Source organism: Nelumbo nucifera, chromosome 1, assembly GCF_055504915.1.
Source record: "Nelumbo nucifera cultivar China Antique chromosome 1, China Antique-T2T, whole genome shotgun sequence".
Classification (NCBI taxonomy): domain Eukaryota; kingdom Viridiplantae; phylum Streptophyta; class Magnoliopsida; order Proteales; family Nelumbonaceae; genus Nelumbo; species Nelumbo nucifera.
Genome location: NC_142649.1, coordinates 81,491,508 through 81,513,639, shown reverse-complemented (window position 1 = coordinate 81,513,639; position 22,132 = coordinate 81,491,508). Strand labels below are relative to the sequence as shown.

The 22,132-nt window shown below is 37.7% G+C and overlaps 1 protein-coding gene across 7 annotated transcripts in view; it reads right to left on the bottom strand.

The window, feature by feature from the left end:
• Nucleotides 1-1,305: 1,305 nt before the first annotated feature.
• The window catches only part of SDE5 (silencing defective 5), a 45,819-nt gene continuing 24,992 nt past the window's right edge, over nt 1,306-22,132 (bottom strand). For 5 of the 7 annotated variants that reach the window (XR_016072092.1, XM_010244633.3, XM_010244630.3 and 2 more), the window contains exons 12-13: nt 1,780-1,905; nt 1,306-1,684 (exon numbers count right to left, since the gene is read on the bottom strand). Coding sequence is in view for 6 of the 7 variants with exons in the window: in XM_010244633.3 (XP_010242935.1) it covers nt 1,783-1,905 (123 nt within the window). In the remaining variant the exon portion in view is untranslated. Of the gene's footprint in view, nt 1,906-22,132 lie in introns of all 7 variants that reach the window. The other 2 variants (XM_010244634.3, XM_088886830.1) reach the window with 1 other exon arrangement.

Sequence of the window (22,132 nt, the reverse complement as noted above, 5' to 3'; positions counted from 1 at the left end):
TGGTATAATTTCAGAGCATTCAGCATTCAGCATTCAGCATTCAGCATTATGGATTCGGATTTGTTCCTTAAGTCCAGATCTACTCCTGACACCAACCTCACAACACGTCTGTATTTGATGTGAGGTGCACTCTGTAAGAAGCAAATCCTGACTCTTGTTCATCAGGAAATTGGATTTAATACTCACAAAATTGTCCACACTGTTCTTACAGCCCCTTGCAGCCAGCTGTGTATCCAGTATATCTCCTTTTGAATAAAAACATATAAATACAAAGATGCGAAGATACTTGTGTTGTCATTCATAGAAAGATATTCCCAATGCACGGCTGCAATGTAACAATAAGTAAAATCTGAATTGCAACCTTGCCACGACCAAACGCTCTGGAATGCCCCTTATCCTTACGGAGGGGTTAATGTTGGATCTAAATTTAAAGCATGTTTCAAAGTACCGATACTTCGGTACCAAGCTCTTGCACAAACCCACCCCTTGATTCCCTTCACCGGAAAAAAAAAAGAAATGAGCATAGGGCAAAATTAAAAACTGGGTTGCACCACGACGAAATATTGTTAAACTTGCTTTGCCAGTGAAATTTGAGTAGCGACCATATGCGGATCTGCCAAGAGGACAATACACCAGGACTAGAAGAATTAATATTGCTCCAGCGGTTCCACACTTTCAACTAGGAAGAAATACCCTGTTCGTTTTTAAGAAAGTAATTTATCTGGGTAAATACACTTATCTGGGCAAGTATTTTTCAAAAAACACTTTCCCGAGAGTAAGTGCATGAACCGATATTCTTTTATTTATTGAGTAAATAAGATAATAGCCCTTATTAAAATGGGCAATTTTGTCTCATTCAAATATTGACAACTTTTTCCTGGGTTTACACCTGGTAATACCCAAGGAAAATAAATTCTGTAAAACCCACATTCTAATAGCTCACATTGTGTCAATTACGGGGATTTACTATTCTGAAAGAGTTTGTTCTTTTCAGGAAAATGGTGTATTTTTGTACGTTTACTCGTCCGAATTTATTCAAACTTGAAACCATAAACCCAAAACACCCCAAGTTTTAATAAATTCTATTTTATTGTTTTTTTTTTTTTTTTGCTAGGCGAACATAAAATATATACCTGTAAGCGTCCAAAAGAAGATTCTCAGTCCTCCGTCAGCCAATCAGGAGGATCGTCCACCCAATTATGAAAGTTTTAGCTTCTCGAGAAACACATCTACTCGATTAGCAGTTCAATTAACATATACAATCTTAACATTTAAAAAAAATAATACTTGACAAGATCCAAAATATCAAGCAAAAGGAGTTCCTTATACTGCAGGGCATCTCCATTAAAGACAATCAAGTCACATATCATACTATCAAAAAAAAAAAAATCACGTACCATACCAAAAAAAAAAGAGTTTTTGTGTATGACAAGCTCCCATTCTCAACTCGATAACAGAGCAACTTGAACAAAAAGAAAAATGAAAAATGGAGGTATAGAAAAATGGCTCCAAATAGTCGAGCAAATCTTCCACTACTCAGAAAACCACTCCTCTTATCTGTTGATTCCATGTATCATGGTTTGTAGTTTCAAACTCAGAAAAATAAATAAATAAGCGCCTTTGAAGAAAAACTCTTTTGACCTGGGTCCACTATCTACCACCCCAGCTTCCTTCAGAATATTTTCTAGGGAAAAAAGCCACAAGTTTAGAAGTGAGAAACAAGAAACAGAAAAAGGTGAAACTCCAGAACTCTTCAACCCATCATGTGAAGTTTCTCACCACTCAATGAGATTTTCTTGCAAAACTCAACTTTTTGGGGTTGATTTTGTCCAATTGAATAACTATTATACCACCATTTGCTTCTTCTGTCCAGCTAATTGATTCTTTCTCTAAAAGCTTAATAACCTGTTGATTGGAATTCAGACTAGTCAGTTCTTATTCCATTTTATTCTTGGAAGATTTTGCTTCAAATTTCTAGGCCATGAGCATTATGGTTTAAAGGAAAGTAGGAAACAAAGAATATATTCTTTTACTACACTAACAATTTAATGGAAGAAAATAAATGACTGTACAACACTTCGGAGTCCAGTTTTCAAATCAACTCATTGACAAGAAACAGCTCGACCTAACTTCTTTAAAGAAGTTACTGTTGCTCTTTCCACTCAGCATGTTGAAGGTAATATTTTTTTAAGTGCAATGGAATTGTAAAACTATAGAAGGCTGGATTAATTCAAGATTCCATCATAATTATTAGATCATTTTTTATCATTTTCTTTGTCATGTTAGTTAAGATTGCATTCATATAAACAAGTGTAGGCTGGCAAGGTCTACACTATTTAGCATAGCATATGTACCTCAGTTTTATCTTTCAACCTTGATATCCTTGAACTTTTCTAGAAAATATTTATTGATAAAAAAGCTTTCTAGAAAAGATTATGGGAAAAAAAATAAAATCTTTAAGTCTATCAACCATGACCTCAAGAGGAAAGGGCTATTGCAATGATACAAGAGCCTTCCACCCTCATTATTTATGTCAACAGTTCATAATCTGGGAGTTTCCCACCAAGGCAAGAGCTGTCTTAGGCAAGGGGCATAAGCTCTGACCACTTGAAAGATTAGAACCTCATCACTTAATGTGCTACCTATCAATTAGCCCAGAATAACAAGCAATCACCTTACCATATATGCCCCTCCTATCCCTAACTAGACCTGTTCATGGGCCAGACTTGGACTTGGCTTTTGTCAAAATTTGAATGCACCCAGCCCAAAGCCTGGCCCATGAACAGGTCTATCCCTAACCAGCCTGAGTTACTGAATGAACAACTAGCAAAATTAAACTTCATGATCTCTGAAGGAGGAACCCACTAGAATGATCTCAAATTTGGGGTGGGAGGGGGATGAACTGAGAGAGGTGTTCCAACCTCTTATAATCAAATCAATTGAGAGATCTTTAAAATCCTCCAAGTCATCAGCCAATAAGCTACTCCAATGCATATCCAGTGATCTGGTCATTCCTACTCTGAATGAACATAATTTCAGAATATCTTGGAATTTATCTCTTCTTCCAAAGATTTGTAACCAAAAGACACCAATAACTTCTCCTCATGAGACCATATAAGTCAATAATATCTTGAGATTAAAAAAACCATTACCCAAAACGATGATCCTTGTTATCCAGGGTCAAGGGAGGATTGATTGGATATGGACCTAACCTCAAGCAATTCTACAGTAAGTGGTCACTCTCAGACTTGAACCTGTGTTGTCATGCCTGTTAGCCCCAAATTTTACCATTGCACCAAACAATGACCCCTTCAATAATGTCATAAAAAATGAAGCAATAGATACTAAGTAGTGCCAAAGAAGTGGTACCAATTTGCTTTATGAACGGCACACACAAGGATCCAAGGATTAAAAGTATCAGTATTGAGTATTGTATCGGGGCACTCAGATACAGACACACTTTGGAAACACATGGATATGGTTTGGACAGATTGGGAGGAAAGGAATGCTAGAACATTCAATAATAAGGAGAGAGATGAGGTTACGGTTTGGAAGTGTCTACTCAGAAGGGCTATAACTTGTAACTTGGATTAAAGCCTGACTTGTTTTCACACTGCTCCTTTGATGACTTATGGAGGAATTGGGGACTGATTGGAAAAAGCTCAACTGTCAAGGAGAAGCCTGTGATAGAGTGGAGGCCCCCTGAAGAAGGCTTTATTATGTTAAACTTTTACGGATGCAGCTCAGGCAATCGAGGTCCCTCTGGTATTTGGGGGGGAGGTGCTCAGAAATGCAGATGGTCACATTTTGGCTTTATTCTCGGGTCCCATTGGAGAAGGGGATGCTGTGAATGCGGAACAATATTTTTATAATTTTGTAAACAATAAACATTCTATTATACAATGTAATTAAAGTATCAATTAATAATTTTAAAAATGCATAATCTTAATTTAAAATATATCAAATATATTAAAATTTCTAAGATACATATCATATGCAAATTTATAAATTTTAATTACTAAAATAATTATTCCATTATTAATATTTTTATTTCTATAATTTTTATGAAAAAAAAATCATTTTTTGATATAAAAGTAGATTAGTGGATTTGACAAATTCAATTTATATTATATTCTCAAGTATTTGGTAAACAATATCTTTATTTTTGTAAATAATAAATATGTTGTTATTTAATGCAAATTAAAATATTAATTAATAATTTATAAAATATTAAGATACACATCATGTTCAAAATATATAAATTTTAAGTACTAAAGTAATTACTCTATTATTAGTATTTTATTTGTATAAATCAGATTAAAAACCACTTTTTGATATAAATGTGGATTTGAGAAATGATTTATTCCATTAGTACTAATTCTGAATAATTTTTTACCTTTAGTTGGAGTTGTTGAAGATAAATATATGTTTTTTGTCTGGATTAAATATATGTCATTTATTGTCATAAGATCAAGGTTGGTTTAGTGGTTCAAGGTTGCATTTAAGGCTTGGGCACTGGGTGATTTGGGTTCAAAACTTCAAATCATGCCAGTTGCATTTTTTAAATATAGACACAAAACATGAATGATGTGTCTATATCAATCAATATCGCCTCATATCGGTGCATATCGATTGATACAACATGATATAGGCAGATATGGGGCCCTATCGCCCCAATACACATGATTCAGGGGATAGGGCCTAGTTGTAGCATTTCCCATATCCCTTGTGGCCAATACCGATATAATACGCCTCATGTTGGCTGTATCATATCAATATTTAAATCATTGGAGATATCTTTGACAATTTGTGTATACTATAAGCATACTACAGGTATTGATCTTTCTTGAACCATCTCCCACCCAAGAAGGAAAAAGTGATGTAAGACCAGCTCAATTCTAGCCCTTAGAGAATGTTGGATGGTCTTCTTTGATCAGAAATTTATGGTTGTTGATGGTTGTAATGGCTTCTTAAGGGAATAAGAAAGAAAATAGGGAGAGAGAAAAAAGAGAGAAATACCTGAAATCACTCACAGGGTGCAAAATCACTCTATGGTATGGGAATCACTCACCATATTTAGCAAAAGCTGAAAAAAACTAAATAAACTTCATTACTCTTTGTGTAAAACGTCCATATATATATATATAGACTCTAAACTCATAATAATCCTAGGAGTCAAACTGTTAGACTCATAATAGTCCTAGGAGTCAAACTGTTAGACTCAATAATCCCAGTAGGACTCAAACTAAGTTGTCATATCCTATTTCAATTCAATGAGATTCAATAACTCTAATCCTACTTATGCAATGACACTGAAATTTTAAACATAAGAAAACCATAGATAGGCAATCAAACCCTATAATTAAACTCTACAGAAAATTGTAAAATGACAAAAATACCCTTGGTGTCCAATTCAGTCCAAATATCGGGCCTGACTATTTTTTGGGCCAGTCTCAGGCTTTCCCAAATAAGTCTGGCTCGAGCCTGAGCCCGACTTGATAATACTATATATAATAAAAATATAAGATATAATTAATATATTATAAAAATTTATATTCATGTCAGGCTTTGGGATTTATATAGGGCCGGGCTTGAGGCCTTGAGCTCAGGCCTAGTCAATTTTTGTTTATAAAGAGGTAAACCCGGCCGGGCCCATGAACAGGTCTGGTATGGTGGTTATTATATTTTCAGTGCACACACACATGGACACAAAAAGGAGGGATCCGAATCAGTCCCCAAAGAGCTTTATAGCATACTGCCCTTTACAAGCAAAACAGCTGTTCAGTTAAAAACGAAAGTATCTTATTTTATAAGAGAATTAGAGAACTAATTTAAAGCAAGGACTGGTTCCATAAAAAACTGTTGAATTTTGTATTTTATGTGGCTAGCAAACATTTTTATTTTATGCACTAGTGTTGTTTAAAGATATATTTCTTTCAGTGCATTTGATACTAAATTTATCAGGAACACCGGACTGATAATTAGCCAAAACACACACACACTCACATGAAATACATAATTTATTGATGGAAATAGTCTGACCCATCTGATTTAAATTGTTGCTAGGGGATGCTTGAAGGGTCAGCTCTTGAATGTGGTATACCTTAACAAGATCGAAGAAATACACAGAATTTATCTATTGATGTGTTTCACACACTATTCATACTCATTCATGGCATGCAACTTAGATGTGTGTATTGAACTCATTTATTGGATTGGTGGCAACTGGTTTAAACCAGTTTTTATGGATTTATATTACCCCAGGGTATTTTACACCAATTCAAGTGCACATTTATCTCAAAAGTTATTATTGGAGGAATTACTTATAGAGAAAGTGCAAAATATGGCCTTAGACCATAATTTCCCAAAATATGATGGTTAATTTGGTGGCAATTAGACAAGAATTACTCTTTTACCACTCAGAAAAAGTTTAAATTGGAAACAAAAACTTAGTCTAGGGTTTTTGGAAGTCTTTATATAGCCATGAAAGCCCAACTCCCTAGCCTGGATTTATGGAAAAATGGGAGCAAGCACCATCAGGAATAGTACCAAAGGAATAGGGTGTGGACGATTAGTGGGAGATACTTATCCTTCTTGTAGATCCTAGAATGTCAAAGATCATCTTCAAGATTGGCAACAAGAACTGCATGCATCAGTATGGATACAGTTGATAGATCTATCTAATCTACCATGTTAAAGATCGTATCATTTTTCTTCTTTCCATATCAACTAGCTGGAGACAAAATGAATCATCATCCATAAGGCGTTCACTAAACAACTGTCAAGTGGCCAAGAAGTCAGAATTGAATAAATAAAATCTGAATGAACCCGTCTACTTTGTTAAAATGCACTTTTTGTTCCAGGGTTATTTTAGTCTTTTCCCTGCTTTTAACTCTGTTTTTTGTCTCTGTTCTCAAGTCTCTGTATACAGGGGTAATATTCTAATTCTACCCTTCATTATGAATTAAACATACAGGAGCAGCAGCTCTCTCTCTCTCTCTTGATAGAGACTGTCAAGCCCTATTCTGTTCGTCTCCCTCTTCTCTCCATCATCATCACTTCTCAATCTAGACTCGTACCAGAACCTTTTCCTTTTATTTATTTAACTAAATGTTAGACAGTTTTGTATGCCCTTAGCTTCAATCAAGAATGATGTATTTTTATGAATTTAATGTAAATGAATAAAAGTACATATTTGATTCATGTTCCCTTGGTATGTTTCTGTGTAATACCCTTAAACTGGACACTCAATGAGACTCGTGTTAGTTTAGAATGTTCACAGCCAGTGAATCGGTCTGGGGAGACCTATCCTGACAAGGCTGACACTGTAGTGCCACCAAGTCGGTTGGGGTGGCCTGTCTCAGCTACTAGGGTGAGACCCTAGGCACATACAGTGTAGGATTAATAGAACATTTGAACCGGACCAGATTTCCAATATTGCCCTGGACCTTGGAGATAGATGGGCAAAACTGGAAAGTTACACCTAACCCCTAGACTCGATTATGATACTGCACTAGATGTCGGATTGGACTGTCTTTGATGTACCAATCAGTGAGATCCTTAGCAAGGGTCAAAACCTGGGTATGTTGGGACAATCCGAGAATTCATCTGAGTGGGTGATCATAGTGAAAGGATCAGCCCCTTTGTCGAACAAAGGTAATGATCAGGGATGCACTCTCTCTAATGGAAACCAAGACTGCCGGCAGCCGATTTCAACCGTTGAGATTTGTTTTTGCAAAGTATATTTTATGAGATATAAAAGTATATATTATGGTTTCTAAAATGTTTGCAAAAGGTTTTAATTCCCGGGATCCATATAAGTAGAGAGTACAACACTGTTCCTTGCAGCCGAGGGAGAGGTCCTCTCTTGTCGGGCAGTGTATGATCATTATGGGCTGAGAGGTCAAGTGTAAGACCATTGAGGATAATACCTGATGGGCTAATCTTGCATCTGCCCACAGTCCCTGGGTGTTACAAGGTGGCTTGGCCCAGGGACCACTTAGGGCAAGTGTTGGGCCCATAGAGCCCATAAGATGGGATTCGGGGGTGCACTGTCCATAACAGTGTATTCGGCTAGGCCTTGTAACAAAGGCTGGGCCGAACCCATGTGGCTGATGTGTAGATCAATGTTTGGGTCCCACGCCATACAAGGAAGCCCAACTGGGCGGCAGTTTGGAAGGCTAATTGAGTACATAACCTTAAATGGGCCTTAAGCCCATTTCGAACTGGGCTGATTTGATCAGTCAGTTATATGGGGCGAATTCTGAGATAGATTAGCAGATAGGATAGGGTCTTAACCCTATCCACTCAGAGAGTCCAGATCTGAATGTGATTCAGATTTAGAAACCTCCTAATAAGATTAGGAGAAAGCTAATCTAATCTGCAGATAAGATAAGGGTTTATCCCTATCACTAGCAGCTCCTAATTGGATTAGGAGCTGATCTTTTAGGTTAACAAAAGAAAGGGGGGCGGCAGCCTAAGAAACACACAGATCTGATTCTCTTCAGAGCTAAGAAAAATCACAGAAAGAGAGATTTCTGCACCCTGCGAATTCTCTCCTGCCGCCTCCTTCCTGCCGCCGCCATTGCCTTTAGTTCGATCTCCAGTTCTTGGGAGAAATCAAGATCTGATCTTGATTCCAATCTTTTGGGGAAAAGATTGGTTGGAGCTGTACTCACAAGCCATCCAGTTGATTCTTGCGAAAGGTCAAGTTCTTTTGGAAGAACATTGCTGATTCTGTTCCATCCTGCACTGCGCCATCTTCAGTGGGAGCAGATTTTGGATCCTTCATTGGGCGTGAACACCTCCATTGGGAGATATTGATTCTCTGTATCAGGTATATCCTCCCACCTGCTTCTTTTGGTTCAGATCTGATTTGGTTCTTGATTCAAGGTTGATCTTTGAAAACATGTTTTCTAAAATAGGGAATTCGATTCCCTGCAAAGATGGGAAAAATTTTTGAAATTCGCCCTATCCATTCCGCAAGATTTGGGCGTCCATGAGATGGATATCCCATCCCTTCACTAAATACAGGACAGATAACATGGTATCAGAAACTGGTTGGTTGAGTTTCCTGACTGCACCACTGAAGGACGCCTGGAACTGGTTCGACTAAGGTTTTCTACTAATGCGAGAAGAAAGGAAGGGGAAGAACCTAAAAAGACTGATCGCCCAGAAGATTAGGAGGCTTCCATGCCTCAAGTTGCATCGTTGGTTAACTGTTTGATGATGTTTTAGACTCCCTCTACTCGACAGTTCGAAGAGGAACTGTGAATGTGAAGTTCGGTTGATCGTTGCTTGTGTTTGATGTGTTTGGTTGGTTGACTCATAGAAGTTCTTATGCTAATGTTCCAGGTTTAGGGATTGCGGCTATGCTGTTGAGGTTTCGGAACCAATAGTTAAGTCAGTTGAATGTTGTTGTTGAGTTGGGAAGGTGTTCGTCTTGGGAGAGTGTTTCAGAAATAATTGATGGCAGCTTCTGGCAATGAATCCAAAACAAACGTGATGGTACAACCTGATTTCATGGTTATACAAATGACACCAGTTAAACACCTAAACTTAATGGTACCAACTATGTACCATGGGTGAAGTCGGTTGAGGTAAACTTGACTGCCAGAAGAAAGTTAAAATATATAAAAGAAAATAAACCAGACCCAGGAGTTGCAAGGTATAATGATTGGACCCAGGAGAATGCGCAAATTATGTGTCTTTGGAACAGTATGGAACCTCGTATCAATGTGAACTTGATGTTCTTTGATACTACAAAAGAAATTTGGGAACATGCTAAGCAGTTGTATTCGGGACAAGACAATGTAACTAGAATCTATCAATTGTATCAGAAATATTTTCAACTACAGTAAGGTGATAGGAGTGTGGAAGAGTACTATGCTTGCTTAAAGAGTTTACGGAATGAGTCAGATTCGTAACAGCCACTTTCAATTGATCTTAAAGTGCAGAAACAACAGAGAGATCAGTTGGATATGGCACGTTTTCTTTTCGAATTGAGGTCTGAATTTGAGCCAGTGCCTGCCCAGATTTTACTCATTTTAGGTAGTAGTGATATACCTACACTATCAGAAGTTTTCTCCAGAATAAGAAGGGTTACGAGTCCACATACAAGTAATTCTCTAGTATTAAAGAAGTCTGCCCTAGTCGCAACCAAAGGTGGTAAAGGTGGCTCACGTGGTAGAATCAACTATCCTAGAGGGGGTAACCTTGGTGTGAGAGGAGGCCGTAGTGGTGGTAGAGATGGGAACTTGAGGTCATGGTGTCGGTGTTGGTGGTCGAGGAATGGTCAAAGAATGCAGCTATTGGGGATGGGAAGGACATACGATGAACTACTGTTATGCTGCTGTAGTTGGGCCACCATCTACATGGCCCACCATCTACTCGAGCCAATCATGCCGTTGTAGAAGGAGATAGTGATGCTACAGGAGTCAGGAGATGACTCACACTGCTTTAGGTACTGGGAAGGAGAAGGAAATGGATTATTGATTTTGGGGCCCCTCCCTCTACCGCCCAGTCGGTTACTTTGGTTGATGGTACTACCTCCCTTATTTCTAGTACCAGTGATGTTACTTTACATTATGATTTCACTTTACCGTTGGTTCTATATGTTCCTAAATTTCCTTTTAGTCCTATGTCTATTAGTAAGTTGACAAAATCTTTGAATTGCCCATCCAATTCTTTCCATCCTATTGCATTTTTCAAGATCTCAAGACGGGGAAGACGATTGGTGGTGAGCATGAAACCGGAGGACTGTATTATCTCGATGGTGGTGGGTTACAGATAACTCTTCATTCTTCCATTACACCGTTGCAATGGCATTGTTAGATGGGTCATCCTTTTCTTCCAGCGCTCAAGAGTCTTGTCCCAGATGTTGTGTCTATTCGTGAATTATAGTGTGAAATTTGTCAGCTTAGTAAACATCATCATGTCTCTTTTGTTCCAAGGGAATCTACTAGAGTTTCGAGTCTTTTTGAACTTGTTCATTCAGATGTTTGCAATCCTTGTCCAGTTGAGTCTTACAATGGTTTTAAATATTTTAATTCCTTCGTTGATAAGGATGAATTGGATTTATTTAATGAAATCTCATACAAAAGTGTTTGATATATTTATCTCTTTTTATGCTGAAATTAAGAATCAATTGGTATCTCCATTAAATACTTTCGGTTTGACAATGCAAAAGAATATTTCCAACACCTGTTTTGTATGTTTTTGAATCTCATGGCATAATACATCAATCATCATGTTTCTCAACTCCACAACAAAACGGAGTTGCTGAGTGGAAGAATAGACATTTACATGACAATGCTCGGGCACTTTTGATTCAAATGTCGGTTCCAAAAAAATATTGGAGTGATGTTCTTACTTCTTGCTTTCTCATTAATTATATGCCATCTCCGGTGTTAAGTGTCTCCTCTCCTTTTTCTATTGTCATTCCTTCTCAATCTCCATTCCCTTTGCCTCCACGTGTCTTTGATTGTTTTTGTTTTGTTCATCGCTTAGGTCTGGGGTTGGATAAGTTGGATGCTTGTGCTCTTAAATCTGTCTTTTTGGGATACTCTTGGACCCAAAAAGGATATAAGTGCTACAGTCCTTCCCTTCATCGCTCATTCATTATTCCTAATGTGACCTTCTTTGAAGATGTTCCTTTCTTTTCCTCAGCTGAGTCTACTTATCTTGATACTCTATTCCCAGTCCCCACCTCCTCTTCCCTTACCAATGGAGGGGGTGTCTGTGACTACTCCTATTACTCAAGAGTCAATGCGACCACTGATCCATCGCGTGCATGCTCACGGCCTTCCTAGTATTGTGTTTCAGCCTTCTCCAGCTCCGTTTCAACCATCATCGGCTCCTCCGTTGATGGGTCCATCTCATTTATATCTCGTTATGTTTCATTTGCCCATTTATCCCCATCCTATCGGAATTTTGTATCCCTTCTATCTTTTGTATTTGTTCCTAGATCTCTTCATGATTCTCTTCTCTCTCCAAAATGGAAGAGGGCAATGGATGAGGAATTTCATACTCTTCAATTTAATCATACTTGGGACCTCACTTCTCTGCCTCCAGGGAAGAAAGTAGTTGGTTTTCGGTGGGTTTACACTATTAAGCATCTTGCCAATGGTGGTGTGGAGAGATATATAGCACTCTTAGTAGCCAAAGGGTATACACAGACATATGGAGTTGATTATATTGATACCTTTTCACCTGTCGCTAAAATGGATTCGGTCTAGGTGCTTATTCCTTGGTTGCACACTTTGATTTGTCGTTGTTTATGTTGATATTAAAAATGCTTTTCTTCACAATGACCTAGAGGAAGAGGCATATATGGAGCAACCTCCAGGTATGTTGCTCAAGGGGAGGAAGGTAAGGTGTGTTGGTGAAGGGATGAGAGATCCATCGTATGGATGGCCAAACCCTGCAGGAAGGTTGGGAAAATTTTCAAAATTTTCTCTCCCATCTGGGAATCGCATTCCCTATTTTAGAAATCTACATTTTCAAGGATCAATCTTGAACCAAACCGGACCAGATCTGAAACCATAAGGGAGGAGAGGGATATACTTGATACGGAATAGCAGTAACTCCCAATTAAGGTATTCACGCCCAAGGAGAAAACCAAAAACTGCTTCCACTGAAGAGTGTGAGGTGAAGCAGGATCAGTAGGATGGCTCTTCAACAAGAACCGAATTCTTCAACAAGAATGGGGTAGAGAGCTGGTGAGCACAACTTCAGATTGCTTCTTCTACCAAGAAGTGATATCAAGAACAATTCTTGATCACTCCCACAAGTGGAGATCGAACTGGGTAGGGGTTACAAGAACAAGGAAGAACTCTGCAGATTGTTGTGTCTTGTCTGGTGTGTTTTGCATGTCCGCCCTGCTCTCTTATTTATAGCCTTAAAGAGACAACCTCCTAATCTGATTAGGAGTTTCCTGATCCAAATCTTTATTTGGATCTGGACTCTTTAAGTGGATAAGACTTATCCTCTTATCCTTATCTATTGATCCAAACCCAGATTTGCCCCTATTTAATTAATCTAATTAACCCAGTTCGAAATTGGGCTTTAGGACCATTAAGTTCATGTGCTCACTTAACCTCTTAACTTGCTGCCCAATTGGCTTTCCTTGTATGGCATGGGACCCAAACATTGATCTACACATCAGCCACATGGGTTCAGCCCAGCCTTTGTTACAAGGCCTAGCTGAATTCACTGTAGGAGACAGTGAACCCCTGAATCCATCACCATGGGCTCTTAATGGGCCCAACATTTACACTAAATGGCCCTTGGGTCCAGTCACCTTATGAAAACCCAAGGACTGTGGGCAGATACAAGATTAGCCCATCAAGTATTACCCTCAATGGTCTTACACTTAACCTCTCAGGCCATAATGATCAAACACTGCTCGACGAGAGAGGACCTCTCCCTCGGCTGCAAGGAATAGTGTTGCACTCTCTACTCACATGGATCCCGGGAATTAAAACCTTTTACAAACATTTTGAAACCATAATATATATGTATGTATATCTTTATATAAATACATTTTGCAAAAACAATTTTCAATGGTTGAAATCAACTACCGATAGTTTTAGGTTTCCATCAAAGAGAGTGCATCCCCGATCATTCACTTTGTCCGACAAAGGGGTTGATCCTGTCACTATGATCACCCACTCAGATGAATTCTCAAACTGTCCCAACATACCCAGGTTTTGACCCCCTCTAAGGATCTGACTGATTGGCATATCAAAGACAGCCCGATCCGACACCTAGTGCAGTATCATAATTGAGTCTAGGGGTCAGGTGTAACATTCCAGTTTTGCCCATTTATCTCCAAGGTCCAGGGCAATACTAGAATTTTGGTCCGGTTCAGGGTTTCAAGAAAACCCCCACTGCATGTACCTCAGGTCTCACCCTGGCAGATAAGACAAGCCACCCCAACCAAATTGGCAATACATCAGTGTCAGCCTTGACAGGATAAATCTCCCCAGATCTATCCAACGACTGTGAAGATTCTAAACTAACACGAGTCTCATATGTGTCCAATTTAAGGGTATTACACAGAAACACACCATAATAACATGAATCAAATATGCACTTTATTCATTTACGATAAATGTCATAATGTACATCATGCTGATTAGAGCTAAGGGCATACACTATCTAGCAGTTGGGAGATTCAGTAGTGTAGTACAACAATTTGGGATGACACAATGTAGGGTTGGCCATTCAATGTTCAGTAGAGATACTACCTCTCGGAAGATTGTGTTGGTAGTCTATGTTGATGACATTATTATGACAAGTAATGAGCATGGCATTGAAAAGCTCAAACAGTTCTTACAAAGCCAATTCCAGACTAAGGACTTGGGGCACTTGAGATGTTTTCTGTGCATAGAAGTAACAAGGTCAAAGTGGAGAATCTCTCTCACAAAGAAAGTATGTACTTGACTTGCTAGAAGAAACTGTTCTATTAGGGGCAAAGCCAGTGGATTATGGATACCCCTATAGATCCGAATGTGAAGATGTCTAATAGTGAGGGGTGGGGGCTAGCTATTCCTGGACAGTATAGGAGAGTAGTAGGAAAAATGGTTTATTTAACCATCACAAGACCAAACATTTCCTTCAGTGTTGGATTATTGAGCCAATTCATGCAGAACCTAAGGACAATCCATTGGGAAGGCATTGTTATTTGTTAGAGTTCTATGATATTTAAAGGGTGCTCTAGGTAAAGGGTTGTATAAGAAAGGAAGAGAACTTTCCTTGGAAGGGTACATAGGTGCTAATTGGGCAGGGTCAATTAATGACAAGAAATCAACAACTAGTTACTACACGTTTTTGGTAGGGATTTTGATCACTTGGAAAAGCAAAAGGCAGAATGTGGTGGCTAGGAGTAGTGTTGAGGCCGAGTACAAAGCCATAGCCCACACTACATGTGAGTTGGTGTGGTTGAAACAACTATTACAGGAGATGGGAACATTACTCACAACTCCCATGAAGCTATATTTTGTGACAACCAAGTAGCTATTTATATCTCCTCCAATCCAGTGTATCATGATAGAACCAAACACAGAGGTGGATTGTCACTTTGTTAGAGAAAAGGTGGTTAATGGAGAAATCATTACCCCACATGTGAAGTATGAAGATCAACTAGCTGACCTGTTTACTAAAGGCTTGAGTGGTGCTCGGATGAAATATATTTGTAACAAGTTGGAGTTGTACGATATATATGCTCCAAGTTGAGGGGGAGTGTTAAAATGCAATTTTTGTTATAAGGGAGAAATTGTTTTATGTGATGGAGTTGGAGAAGGATGTTGGGGGAAATGAAGTTGTTGCAAGTACTCAAGAGAAGGAAAAGGAAGTATGTCGTTTAGATGAGGGAGAAGAAGGTTGTAGAGAGACACCCAAAGTAAAAGGAGAGGAACAAAAAGAAGCCAAAAGGAAGTTTTCCAAAGGAAAGGTATATCTTAGAAAGGAGGCAGAAGATGATAAAAAAAGAAAGAGAATGAATGAGGTGGAATGGCTAGCTTGTGGTGTGTCCTATGAGAAGACTGCAAATAGGAAAAGAGGGAAGAAAAGAGGAGAATAGGAATTGGAAATGAGTTTGGGTTGAGGGAAAAAAAAAAGAGTGGAATGAAGATGCTTTATTAGAATGTAAGAGGTTTAGGAAGTAAAAAGAAAAGGAGAATCATTAGGAATGTATTAAGAAAAGAGAGATCGGTTATAGTTGTGATATAGGAGACAAAGCTTTCGGATTTGGACAGAAGGTGGATAAGAAAGTATCTAGAGTAGTAGGGGTCTAAGTTGGTCCTTTGCCCCGTCATGGGGTGCCTTGGGTGGGATCCTTACAATGTGGAAGAATGAGGAAGTTGACTGTTAGGAGGAATTCATAGGACAATACTCAGTATCAATAAAAGCCAAAAGGGTGAGTGATGGTAAGGAGTGGGTGTTGACTAATGTGTATGGGCCGAATTCATATAGAGAGAACACATTCTAGGAAGAGCTAGCTGTAGTCAAAGGCATTTGGGAGGGTCTGTGGTGTTTGGGTGGGGATTTCTATGTAATAAGACATACAAATGAGACAAACAACCCCAACCAGCCCTTAACAACTAGTATGAGACACTTTAATTCCTTGATTGCGTCCCTAAAACTAAAAGAACCTACCTTGTTACAGGCCTCTTTCACCTGGTCAAATCTCCAAGAAAATCAAGTGTGCTCAAAACTGGATAGATTCCTTTTCTCCATTTATTGGGAAGAGTTGTAGGGAACATTGACACTGAAAGCCCTACCTAGAGTGACATCTGATAATTGCTCCTTAAGCCTCTACCAAGAAAATATCATTGAAGGCCCCACACCTTTTAGATTTGAAAACATGTGGCTAGAAGTTCCAAACTTTTTGCAAAAGATAAAAGAATGGTGGTCAAAAGGTGGGATAAGGGCTAGAAACAAAGTGGTGAGGTTCTCTAAGAAACTGAAAAGATTCAAGGAAAAGGTCAAGGAGTGGAACAAAGAAGAAAAACAGTTGTGTATGGGAAAAAAAGGAGAAAAAAAAGGGAAAAACGAGCCTACTCTGATACCAAGAAGAAAAACAGCCTTTTGAGAAGAAAGGACTGTTTAGAAAGTTGCAAAAATTCAAAAGAAAGTAGCAGAAATCAGAGTTCAAGAGGAGAGAAGAAGAAGAAGAAGAAGGTGGCGGCAACTTGGGTTCAGAGAGAGACTTTCAAACATAATCTCTTCTCTTACTCCCTTAATTCTATTTCATTAAGTTAAACTTTAGTAATTTACAGAGAAGCCCCTAGTTGTGCAGAAAATTAAAAAGACATAACATAAGAGAGAATAAAGCCCAAATTAAGGCCCATTACAGCAAAGAACATAAAAGATAAAAAAGGATAAACAGCCTATGGGCCATTCGGCCCATCTTCTCTACAAAGAGATTCTAAGAAAAGAAGAGATTTCTTGGAGGCAAAAATCTAGATGTAAATGGCTTCTAGAAGGGGATGGAAATACCAGATTTTTCCACTCCCTAACAAACAAGAGAAGACGGAAAAACCAAATTTCCAATATGGATGTGGATGGAAGAGTAATAACTACAAAAGAGGAAATTGAAAGATGCTTTGTGGATCATTTTAAGTCAATCCTAACATCCTTTGATGAAAACATTGCAGAATTGGGAGATTTTCAATGGGACAGAGTGCCAAAATCCGAAGTTAACCTCCTAGAAAGAGCTTTCACTATTAAAGAGATACATGAAGCAATATTCTCAATGGATAGGTCTAAAGCTCTGAGGCCAAATGGATTTTCAATGGCTTTCTATCAGGATTGTTGGGAAATTTTTAAAGGTGAATTAATGGATGTATTTGTAGAGTTCTATCAAGAAGGAAAATTATCGCCTTGAGCAAATGCAACTTTTAATGCTTTAGTGCCAAAAAAGGAGGCCAAAACCCCCAAGGATTACAGACTAATAAGTCTAGTGGGTAGCTTGTAGAAAATCATTGCTAAAGTCCTGGCTGGTAGGTTGAAGACTGTACTGCCCTATGTTATCTCTCAGAACCAAAGAGCTTTTGTAGAAGGGAGACAAATTGTGGATCAAATCTTGGTGGCAAATGAGTGCATGGCAGCTAAGAGAAAACAAGGTGGCAAAGGTTTGATTTGTAAATTGGACCTTGAAAAAGATTATGATATGGTGGATTGGTCCTTCCTATTGAATTTAATGGAAAAAATTGTACTAGGTGAAAGGTGGAGGATGTGGATTAAAGAATGTATTAGCTCAACACACTTTTCTATTATGATGAATGGGGTAGCAAAGGATTTCTTCCAGGCTAAAAGAGAACTAAGACAGGGTGATCATTATCCCCATTCTTATTCACCTTTGTGGTTGGGGTTTTGAGTAGACAAATCACCAAAGCTGATCAAGAAAACCAGTTTAAAGGTTGGAGGATGGGTAGATCAGAAGTGGTGGTGTCTCAACTGCAATTTGCTGATGATATAATCATTTTCTGTGAAAGTTGTGATGAATCCAGTTTAAGGAATCTGAAAAGATTGGTGAATGAATTTCAACAGGCCTCCAAATTGAAAGTTAGTTGGAGAAAAAGTTGTGTAACTGGAATCAACATTGAAGGGGGTGACATCCAAACCATGGCAAATCTGCTAGGTTGTGAAATGAAAAATTGGCCTCTAGAATACTTACGTATGCCCTTGGGTGGGAATCTGAAAGCTGAAAGTTTCTAGAAACCGGTGGTAGAGAGGTTCATGAAGAAGTTGGCAATGTGGAAGAGAAATTATATATCCTTGGGGGGAAGAACCACCTTGATTTTATATCCTTGGGGGGAAGAACCACCTTGATAAAATCAACCCTAGCAAACCTACCCACTTATTTCCTCTCCACCTTTAAGATCCCGGTGAAAATAGCTAGGAAGTTGGAGAAGATTATGAGAGACTTTTTGTGGGAACCAGGTAATGAAAAGAAAGATCATTTAGTGAAGTGGGAGCAAGTTTGTTACCCTAAGGAACAGGGTGGATTAGGTATAGGGAACCTAGTAAAGAAAAACAAGGCCCTTCTAGGGAAATGGCTGTGGAGATTCCCTTGTGAAGAAGAAAGGTTGTGGCACAGGGTCATTAAAAGTTTACATGGTGATTCATCAAAAAAAAAGCTTACATGGTGAGGCAGATAATGGCTGGGATGCAAAATTAGCCCCCAATGCAGCTCCATCCTCTCCCTAGAAGGCAATCCTTGAGGTATATCCAACCTTTCTTCAATTTATCAGGTTTGATGTTGGTTGTGGCAACAAAGTTTTATTCTGAGAAGACCTTTGGGTTGGGGATGTGCCTCTTATGATCAAATTCCCAGACCTCTACTCTTTATCAAACCATAAAAACAAACCTGTTGCTAGGCTTGGTGTGCTTTCAGAATCGGGGATCTCTTGGGCTTTTGGTTTTAGAAGAGGGTTGAGGGAAAATGAGTGAGCCTCTAGTGCTGTTGATTTCAACACTTGAGAGGGTCTACTTGGACCAATCTATAGCTGATTGTAGAGTTTGGTCCCCAACTTCTGATGGTTTGTTTTCATGTGCATCTTTCTTTGGTTTGCTCACTTATATTGATCCTATGGGGGTGAACTTCCCAGTGAGAGAAATCAGGTCTAAACCGATCCCTCCAAAAGTACAAGCTTTCTGTTGGGAAGTGTTCCTAGGGAAGATAAACACTTGTGATGTGCTATAGAAAAGGAGGTCAAACAATTGCCTCTCTCCTCATGTGTGTGTCCTTTGTTTGGGATGTGGTGAAACCCTAACCCACTTACTATTATCCTGCTCTTTTGCTTCTGGTATTTGGAATGGTGTTTGTTCTCTCTTTGGATGCAGATGGGCTCCCCCACAGGATGTGGTAAGTCTATTCAGCCCCTCTTTCCTATGTCAACAAAAGAAAAGAGGAAAGTGTGTATGGAAGGCAATAAGAGCAGCTACAGTATGGACTATATGGGAGGAAAGAAACCTATGAATCTTTTCAGGAAAAAGCAAAACAAAGGAGGAAGTTATTGAAGCCATAAAAATCAAAACTGCACATTGGGTGAAGACCATGGAGATATTCAAAAACTACTCCACGAATGAGACACTAAGAAATTGGGCTGAAGTAGCACAAACAAATGTACCCAAAGTACTTGTAAGCATGGAATGGAAGCCACCAGCACTGAACAACCTAAAACTGAACTTTGATGGGAGTTCTCCTGGCAACCCAGGAAGGGCAGGCATTGGGGGTGTGTTAGAAATCATCTGGGTGTGGTGATGGCACTCTACTCAGGACCATTAAGTTTTGGTGACTCAATACAAGCTGAATCTCTAGCCCTACTTCAAGGTTTAAAGATGGCTGAGCAGATAGGAACAACAGGCTTAGAAATAGAAGGAGACTCACTATTGGTTATCTCTTGGGCCAAAAACATCACATCAGTACCTTGGAAGCTCAAATTTATCTTCAGAGATATTGATACACTTGCAAGGAAGTTCAACTCTCAGTTTGGTTGGGTCAAACGGGATGCAAATGGGATGGCAGATACCCTAGCAAAACAAGGGGCAAATAGATCTTCATTGTATTGGGCAGAATTGTAACTAATTGTTGGAGATTGCAGTTTATTCCTCTGCAATCTTTATCTATTGTAACTTAATTTCTCTGTTATTAATGAAAGTTTTTTGCTGATCAAAAAAAAAAAACAATGATGGTTATACCCACTAGTAGTGGGACTTGATAGAGACAAAGGACCAATATAGCAGAACATCCCAAAACTGCTATAACCATCCTCCCAAAACCTCAATCTAGAGCTATCACTGAGTTTGAAACCAACAAGTGCAGCAAAATCATTGCAGTCCTTACACCATGATACTTCCCAAAAACTAATACCATAAGTAGAAGATAGTGGTCTAGAAACCCAACCATGAATAGATTCATCAAATTTAGTTGCAATAATCTTCCTTCAAAAGCCAAATTCCTCTCTAGGAAATCTCCATAACCATTTTCCATGGAGACATTATTCACAAAAGCCATTTTCCTAAAGCCTAGAGGCCCTAGACCAAGGATTAAAGTATCGGTATCGGGTATCGCATCAGACAAAAAATATGGAAATGTTTGGATACGCTAAGAAAATGCATACAAATTCAATAATTATATTAATAACTTCAAGTTTAATGTCAAAATAACTATAAATAATGTATAAATACATAAGAATTGTATATTTTAATGATATATTTGAAGAAATATATTACTATTAATATAACGGGATGCATATATATTATACAATTTTATTGATAATGCATCAATTTATATTTTTATTAAAATCCAAAGCAAGAAACATATGCAACTATTCTATTTCAATTATTTTTATTTTACTATTTTCAATTTTTAACATCAACAAAAAAATCAACTAAAAATTAATTTGCAAATGTTCAGTAAATAATACTTTCATTTTTGTAAACAATAAATATGTTTATATAAAATGTAAATGAAAATATCAATTAATAATTTACAAAAATATATAATCTTAACTTAAAATATATCAAATCTATTAAAATTTTGAAGACGCATATCATATGAAAATTCATATATTTTAACTACTAAAGTAATTATTCCATTATTAATATTTTTATTTTTATGAACTTTTTTAAAACAAAAAAGAAAAATTTTTTATATAAATGTAGATTAGTGGATTTGATAGATTCAATCTATATTATATTCTCAAATATTTTGTAAACAATATTTTATCTTTGTAAATAATAAATACATTGTTATTTAATACAAATTAAAATATTAATTAATAATTTATAAAATAATTATTATAATTTATCAAGTCTACATAACTAATTTTAAGTAATAAAGTATTTATTCTATTAATAATATTTTTATTTGTATAAATTTATTGAAATTAAAAATCCTTGGAAAGTATTAAAGTAATACTTACATTTATTTGTATATATATATATATATATATATTTGTATAAAGTATTAAAGTATTTTATTGGTTTATAAAATAATAATTTTGAATATTATTCTTTTTTATTTGTACTTGGAGTTATTGAATATATTACTTGTTTAGATTAAATGTAAGCATTAATGTTAATAAAGGAATAATTTATTTCAGTTGTTATCACGAAATAGAAGGTGGCTTGATGGTGAAGGTCTTTGCACTCTTGGACGCTAGGCGACTCGGGTTTCAGGGATCGAATCATGTTAACTGGTTTTTTCTAATGAAGTAATTTACTATTAAATGCGGGTTCGACCGATACAATGCGATACGTGTCGATACGGTGGCATATCGGACCGATATGCATGACTGGTACGATACAGTGCCAGTCACGGCGTATCTCATATCCTCCCCTACCGATACCGATACGATACGCCCCGTATCGGGCGTACGTGTTGATATTTTAATCCTTGCCCTAGACCATAAAATATATTAGACAGAAAACCACTTTCATTTCACCAAGGGGATAAATAAAGTTAAACAGAATGACAATTCGATGATAACAGTTCTAATGGGAAGATTGACAAGATGATGTCAACGAAACATTGCCCTATATGATATGAACAAAATGTTGATATTCTGTCTGGAACCAAGATTTTTATTTGATTTTAGAATAAACAGTTCAGTGTTCACTT